We start from the raw sequence: 8678 nt of genomic DNA on the forward strand, positions 1-8678 counted from the left end.
AGCTCGATATTTCACTCTGTGGGCCGGCTAATTAATGAAAGTAAATTCTGAAGGGAAATCAATCAAAAAGATTGCCTGCCTATGGTACAATTTCTTACTCAAAAGGACATATTTCAACAAAAAATGTTAATCTACCTGTATTCAAATATATATATATATATATATATATGTTGATCTACCACGACTTCTGCATAGGGATAAAGACTAGCTTTTGTTTAAAATGAACAAGTTAGAGAGCCCTGTCTTTCTTTGTGCACGTTACGTAAATCCCACGGAGAATTTGGACGACTGGTCGTGGGAGAGCGCAAGAATTCCCATGCGGCTGGACAAGTTGGACAAGCGGTCGTGGGAAAGCATAAGAATTCCCGTATGGCCGTACCAAATGGAGCCTTCCATTCTGCCATGTGGATGAGACTCGATATTCAATTTCTAATCAGACTAATCAAGACCATCCAAGTACATCCTATAAGTTAATGGTCAAACACCACTTGAAGCTCAATCTAAGGTGGTCTAAGGTTCAAGTCGAGCAGACTAGTAGAATGTCATTATAGTTTCAAACTTACACCATACAATCAAATCCTGATCTCTTGTGCGAGCGAGACAAAAAAAAAAAAGAAGAAAGAAACTTTCAAAGCCGTTTAGAAAAGATCAACTTGCCTTTGAGTCAACAAACGTAACTAAATACTAATTCTCATTTTTATCTCATCCGAGATGAGATTTTGGTCCAATTTATGAGTCCAATCAAAAAAGTAAGCCACCACTATTTCCTTAGAGCATCCACGAAACTCCTCCTGGACCAAAATCCACCACACAAAGCTTAAATAATTTTGGTAGAAAAAGCGATACGTGTCGATGTCTCGCTACGAGCACTCGGCCCAGCCCTCCTCAGCGACTCGGATCCGGCCGGCGGCCCGGGCAAGCCGGGCCTCGGCCAGCACGATAAGCTTCGCGGGCACACCGGAACACGCCTCCAGCCGCCGGAGCACCGCCTCCAGCGCCGCACCTCCCGTTCCCTCCGCCACCTCGCTGAGCTTGGCGGCGAACCACAGCGCGGCCGCCAGGGCCACCCGGAAGGGCAGCGCCGCCGCCACCCCCGGGCACGCGCCCAGCACGTGCGCCGCCTCCCCGACGCACCGCTGCCCTTCCGTCAACCCCATCCTCCGGCTCCAGCTCGCCAGGATCCTCTCCGCCCTCTCATCCACCTCTTCCCGCATCCGCCTCCGCCTCCGCCTCCCCGACGGCCGCCTCCGCCGGAACTTCTTCTCCTCCTCCCTCGCCGGCGCCACCGAAGACTCAGCGCTGGAGAGGCAAGAAGAACTCGTCGAAGACGACGAGGACGGGGAGGAAACGAGATCGGGGTCGCAGGATCGGCAGATGGAGCGGATCGGCGGGGACCCGGCGCCGGAGATGAGACGTCCGGCGTCGAGGGACCAACACTGGGCGCAGGCGATCCGTCGGACGTGGCGGGCCACGAGGAAATTGGCGCCGTGGACGGCAGCGTCGCAGGTCCAGCAAAGGAACGCCGAGTCCGGCTCGCAGTAGACCGCCGCCTCTCCCTCACAGAGCTCGCACAATCTCCGCGACTTCATCTCTAATCCCTGTGAGCCCTACTACCCTATAAGTAGCTCCAAAGCCTAATTCCAGAAAGCGTTCGCCGGAAAACCGGGGCAGAGGCGATGGAAGCAATGATGGAGAGAGAGCAAGAGGAAAGACTAAAGAGGCCGTACCTGGTATCTTTATACCGCAGAGGAGCGTCTATTGAAAGATCTGAGGCGACGTGGGCGGTTTGGGGGAAAACCGGGAACCGCTTTTGGGGAAAACCGAGGGGAGTTGCGCATATATAGTTATATATATAATATTAAATTTATTGGCGGACTTAAAATAAAGGAGGAAAAGAATAGACCGTTCGCTGTGGTCACGGAGCGCTCGCTGTCCACATACCTCGATTCCCTCGAACTGTTCATATTCTTTTCTTTTTTTTTTATAACTCGGAGCTGCCATTTTTAATTTTTGAATGGATGGACGAGGTGACGGACATGTAACGCAATGGCACGTAAGAGGATCCGTGCCCGGGAATGATTTTGTCAAAGCTGATTTAAAATTTAAAAGAAATTGATAAAATATAATAAAAATTAGGTAAAGGAAATAAATGAAAGGACTTTTATGTAAATAACATGTGGCTGGGCTGGATGCATAAGCAGGCATAACATCAGTATCTAAGATTAAAAAAATGGGTGATAGTAGATTCCACTGTCTTAATATTTAAGAACTTTTCTTACTAGCCTGGTGCCTTCTTAAGAAAGTAAGCGTTAACAGCTCATCAAGAGCCAAAAGACACTCGTTACCGACCCTAATCTAATCCACACTCTTTAGATAGTACATGGTAACCTGATTGGCTTGCCTCGTATTTTATATCTACCTTTTAGCTAGTTTCCAGCGTTCCTCAAGTTTATCCGTGTGGTGTTATTTTAGCCAATATTCATGCATTTAGATTGGGAATATGGTAGGCATCAAGGAAGCTTCGGCGCATCGCTGCATCCTGTAAATTATTTCTACACTAAATTATTTCATATCTGAATATATGATAACGGAGGCTAATTTTGTGGTGGTTTAGCTAGCTAGCCGTGTTAAATATAAGTTTTGGTAGAGAAATATTGGACATTTCAATTTTGGGCTAGATCTGCCACATTAACTTCGAACGTAAATCGAAGAGAACAATCTCGACACCAGTTGAGCAGCCAACCAACTTAGGTGATTGACTTCAATCCCGACAAGAAGGAGCCATTAGCTGAAGAAAAGAATCAATATGTGCCGATAAGAACCGATAGTCCTAACAACTGACAGCTCTGGCAGCCCACAGCCATAGCAGCGCCATGGCTTGCGCCTCACCAGCACTGCCTGCTGCCTACACGGACTAACTCTCACGCCATGACCATTCTACGGACCATTACTTGGCATTATTGGATGCTATGTTAGGCTAGGCAACGATAAAGTAAACTTTTCTATATAAAAAAGCAGCCTAAGGAACCTTAGGTACACGATATATATGACATTCTTCGATTATTCAGAAAGGCCATATTTTGCTGGAAATTTTTTTCCACACTATCGCCACTTTATTTTAACTTAGACATCGAAAGTTCTTGCTGGAAACTCTCTAGCAAGCGGATTTTTTTACAGACTATTTCTAGAGAAGTTCAGCACCCAATGCGTCAATCAGCTTGTCCAGTTTGTTTCTGGCCAACCTCAAGAATTAATCGAGTTGCTCTTCCACGACAAAAATGGACGAAGAATAAAAAAACAAAAATCCATTCGTCGCGATACACAAAATTTTTTTTAAAAAAAAAGCCATGGCATTTAATTAATCAGATGCCCCACAATTATGGGTAGGAGGGTGGGGTGCTTCAATGTAGAATCTCCTGAATAGAATATTTCCCCACAATAACAAAATATTTTTTCCACCGGCCAAAAATAAAGGATCTTGTACGTCTTTCTTCCCTGACAAAAATACCCTCAAAGCGGCGTCACCAAAACCCATTAATTATCATTCAACGTATTTTGGTAAAATAAGGGAGTAAAAAGAGGCGAGGTGCTACCGTCCAACACACTCAAGGTACCGACGAATCTGAGCCACTCGTTTAAACGGGAGCAACGAGATGCCCACGTCGTCGTCCGACAAGCCCCGAGAACGGAGAAGGGCCGCAGCCGGGCGCCACGCGTACGCCCAGGGAGACGTGCATCCTGGGAACGCCACGTTGGAGCTGCGGATGGAAGAATTTAATTACTTCTTTTTTCGAATTTTTCTAGCCCAGAGGAACGGGGACCCCTTGTGGACCCCACGAAGGTCCGGTTCAAGGGATTCACGGGGAGCGAAGGGCACGCAACGCCCGACTTGTCCGTCGGCATTGCTTCTCCACCACAAACAACCAGTGTACACTGTACGCGTCTATGATCCTCTATAAACTACAACTATGTGGTTATTTCACATGGAAATCGATATAATATAGTATTTATTGTATTATTTTATAATTATAGTAGAAGAAAACTATCTATTAAATTATGATTGGATTAGTAAAGGACAATTACTAAAGTAATTATATGAATATAAAATAATTTGATATTGTAACAACTAGATATATTATCTACTACATATAATTATGAATATTTTTGTAATATTATATAGATTATAATATTATAATATTATAGCAATCATGCTGTTATAATTATAATAATAGGGTATCATTATAATACAACTAGTATTGTCATAATATTATAATATTTAAATATAAACATATAATAGTATATTAATTTAATGATATTATTATGTTATTATTATTGTTTTAATTACAAAGATATTATGGATAAGAATGGAATAGTTGGAATAGTAAAGGGATCCCTTCCAAAATGCTTTCTCAAAGATATTATAAAATTTTTTGTAGTCGGAGTTAACCAATTCTACGTTATCTAATTATAAGTTTCAAAGGCTTTTGTTTTCAGTTGAACCATAGCTTCCGGTTGTAATTACAAGGATGCAAATACTTATTTTTTGGGGGCCCTACAATTTTAGTATAGCCAATTACAATTACAGCTTGCTGGTTACAGGTAATTAGCCAAAAAGTGAACCTAGGCTAGATGTGACTGAAACATGCAACAAGGAAGCTTGTGTTTATTTGGATTAGATATATGTAATGCTCTTGGCAACATTGAATTTGTAACCTTCAAGTTATTTCGAGGTTTTATAGGTTAATTTGAGCTGGGATAGAGTCCAAGGATCACTAGACCTCATGTTATAGATGCTTTGGAAGAATCCTCAGATTTGATATAGACTACTTTGGCCATTATGAGTATCTCAAGGGATTACCAAACTTAATGTGGAATATTTTGGCCACTATGACAATTCAAAAAAATTATCATATTTGTTGTGAACCACTTTGGCCACTACAAATATCTAGAAGAATATCAGACTCAATGTTGATTACTTTTGCGACTATCGATATTCAAAGGGATCACCAAACTCGATGTGGAATACTTTGGCCACTACGAGTAGGGCTGGACAAGGCCCAGGAGCGAGATCTACCACATTAAAAGCTAAGTCATATGCCAATTTTCAAAGGCCATTAATCATACGATGTTTGATTGAGACGATCTTTTTTTTAAAAAAATTGGGTAGATTTTCGAGATCTATAACTAAAAGATTGGATTGGGACAAACTTATATCATTTAGGCCTGAAACGGGCTGGCCAAATAAAAAATCTCCTTTTTAGGTAGGATTTTGACGGGAGAAGCTTTCTATTCGAGAAGAATCAGGCGGAGCACTAGAAAACAGAGTTGATGTATAAGTCGAGATCTACCTCCTTAAAAATTTTAATTTTTTAAGAATATTTCTAAATTTTAATTTTTTGTCTTAAATATTTCTATTAGTTATATTTATTTTAGAATATCTAGTCCTATTCGAACTAGGAGAGAAGTCCAATCTAAAGTGTAAAATGAAAAATTTTCTAGTATGATAAATAGAAAACTATGTACGTTAGTTTAGGAGATATGGATGATCAATAAACAAAAGAGTTTAAGCCCTACTTTTGTGATTCTTCCATTATCTTCTATTTTTTTTGAGAAATTCAAATTGAAAAGGTTGAAGAAAATCTTTTTTCTCCTCGATTGGATTAAGCTGGTATCAGAGCTCCGATCCTCTATATCTCTAGGGGCCTTGCTCACAGTCTAGATGCACGAGCAATACAAGTAATTTGTGCTTCAAGTATATTGAAGGACAAAGGCAAGTATGTTTTTTAGTTCTTTCTCGATGAATGATAAGGGGATGTCTCATATAACTAGAGGAGAAGATTGCAGAACTCATTAAGATCCTCTCTAGATTGGTGATACCTTCGGCACAAGCACCAACAACTCCTATTGCAAAGCTATCTCCTACGTCTTGAGATGAAGATTTACCATCCAGTGAGGAGAATGAGAATGACCAACCCACAGGTACGAAAAGTCTCTTTCTTCAACCATTTAAAATTGAGGCTTGAATCGAGATCTTTGTATATGATGGGGTTGTTGACGCGAAGAAGCTAAATTACCAGTTAGACCAGTTAGAGACATACTTTACTATCTATAGATACTCTAGTGTCCAGAAGGTAGCTTTTGCCTATCTCAAGCTTTCTAGCTATGCTCTTACATAATGGAATTCATACATGAGGAATATAATATTTCGAATATGACATGGAGTAAATTTAAGAGCCTAATCAAGAAGGAATTCTACCCAATTGGCCACAAGGAGGATTAGTGAATCAAGTGGCAGCACTTATGGCAAAAGTATGATCAGTCTGTCCAGAACTACACCACCAAGTTTCACAAACAAGTAATCTCACTTGGAATCTCCATCGACGATCATGCAATATTCATGAAATACATCGGAGGTCTCAACAAGCATCCGAAAGGAGCTAAAATTCTCAAAGTTGAAGACATTAACAAAGCCAACACGAAGGCCATAGGGATTGAGGAGAAGAATCGGCCTAGAAAAGGTAAAAAGGGCAATAAGTTTAAGAAAAGCAGCGAAAAATCAAGCTAAAAGGGGGAGCAGGGCAAGAAGCAAGCTAACACGACTCAGAGAGATTATTGCCATCATTGCAACCTCTATAGACACACCAAGAAGAAGTGTTAAAAACTTCACTCCGAGTTGCAGTCGAAGAGGAAGACGCAGAAGGATGAGGATTCTAAGAAGAAGAAATGGTTTTCAATATTGTAAAAGTTGATGAGCTGCCCGAGCTTGAGCAAGCATACTACAAATTGAGCCTGATGGCGAGAAAACTTGAGACAACAATTGAAGCAGATATAGAGGCGCAAGAGAAACTCTTCTGCCTAAAAATCTAGATAAAGCATAGCATCATTGAGGCTATTGGAGATCCTAAAAGCCAAAAGAGCCTCATCTCTAAAAATGTGGTTCAAAAGCTAGGGTTGCAGACTAACCTTTATCCACGTCCCTAGCCTCTTGATTGGATTCAGAAGGACATCAAATTGAAGATTATCAAGTAGTGTACCTTCAAATTAGCTATAACCGATAGGTATATGGACGAGATAACTTGTGAAGTAGTTTCTTTGTATGTTTGCCAGGTTATCCTTGTGAGCTCGTATTTTTGGAATCGAGATGCAATCTTATAGTAATGTCTAAAGAAGTATCATCTCGTAAATGACGGAAAGAAGTTCATGATCAATGCCTCCAAAACATAAGGTAATATTGACCTTGCGACTGCTGCCCAAGTGAAGTGACTACTAATACTTGTAACAAGTTTGTGATGATGGTACGAGAACACGAACTACTTATGAGAGGCCAAGCTCTCGTTCCTTGGTTCCATTGACCAATATACCAAGATCAAGATTGAGGAGTCTCCATAGTCATTTTCAACGAGGAAGGACAGCAAGGAGCGCCCCGACATGAAGTCCAAATGTAGGAGCAGAGCAAGTAGTTCGCTGAGACACGAGAGCAAAGAAGAGCCAGGCCAGAAACTATCTCCAAGCAAAGCTAAGTGGTTCAATCACGAGCAAAGAAAGCATGCATTTTTCCACCTTTAGTTCTAATGTAGCGGAAGCTAAATCTTCTAAATAGGGGGAGCCCTGATTTAGAAGAATACTCAAACTCAATATGAACCACTTTGACCATTATAAGTATCCAACGGGATTACCAAACTTGATGTAGAATACTTTAGCCGCTACGAGTATTTAGAAAAATCACCAAACTCGATGTATACCACTTTGACCACTATAGATATTCAAGAGGATCACTAAACTCAATGTGAACTATTTTGGCCAATATGGGTATCCAAAGGCCATTAGGAGCAGGGATGGATAGAATCCAGGAGTGAGATTTGCCACATCAAGAAGCTAAGTCACATGCCAAACTTTCGGAAGCCATATTTTGGTCATACGATGTCTGCTTGAGATGATCCCTTTTTAAAATGGAGTAGCTTTTTGAGATTGATAGCTAAAAGGTTGAATTGAGATGAAATTCCACTATTTAGGCTCTAAAATAGGCTGATCAAACCAAAAATTTTATTTTTTGGATAAGATTTTGACTAGGCGTAGCTCTCCATCCGAGAAGAGGCAAAGCGATAAAAGGCAGAGTTGATGTAAAATTCGAAATTTACCTTCTCAATTATTTTAGTTTTTTAAAATATTTCTAGATTTTAGTTTCTTCTAGAATATTTTTTATTTGTTATATTTATTTTAGGATACCTAATCCTATTCGAACTACGAGAGGAGTCCAACCCAAATTATGAAAGGGGAGACCTCGCTAGTATTATAAATAGGGGATATGTATCTTAATTTAGGTAGTGTGGATGATCAATAAAAGAAAAAAGGGCTTAAGCCCTAGTTTCGTGATTCTTCCATCTTCTTCTAGTTTTTTTTTGAGAGATTCAAGTTGAGTGAGCTGAAGAAAATTTTCCTTCTCTCCGATCGGGTCAACGAATTGTAGCATCCGAGGATTTAGGAGGCTTTTTGAAAAGGGAAGGCTTAGGTTGCCTTACATAAATACCTTGACCATTAGCAAAATAGGCTGCGAAGCTATAGAGCGCGTTGGTCATTTCTTTAAAAAATATACTTTAATTACTTTTAGATCAAAACTATATATTTTTTATCAGACAATAAGTGTTGTTAATATTGTCTAAAAATGCTCCTATAAAAAG

The 8678-nt window shown here is 40.5% G+C and overlaps 1 protein-coding gene across 1 annotated transcript; it reads right to left on the minus strand.

The window, feature by feature from the left end:
• Window positions 1-501: 501 nt before the first annotated feature.
• LOC103701485 (B-box zinc finger protein 32-like) lies at window positions 502-1830 on the minus strand. Its single transcript, XM_017841420.3, has 2 exons — window positions 1728-1830; window positions 502-1598 (listed from the first exon to the last, which is right to left on the minus strand). Exon 2 carries the CDS (start codon window positions 1587-1589, stop codon window positions 861-863), a length of 729 nt encoding a protein of 242 aa, XP_017696909.1. The 5' UTR covers window positions 1590-1598; window positions 1728-1830; the 3' UTR covers window positions 502-860.
• Between the last annotated feature and the right edge of the window lie 6848 nt (window positions 1831-8678).

This window comes from Phoenix dactylifera, unplaced genomic scaffold (assembly GCF_009389715.1).
Source record: "Phoenix dactylifera cultivar Barhee BC4 unplaced genomic scaffold, palm_55x_up_171113_PBpolish2nd_filt_p 001001F, whole genome shotgun sequence".
NCBI lineage: Eukaryota > Viridiplantae > Streptophyta > Magnoliopsida > Arecales > Arecaceae > Phoenix > Phoenix dactylifera.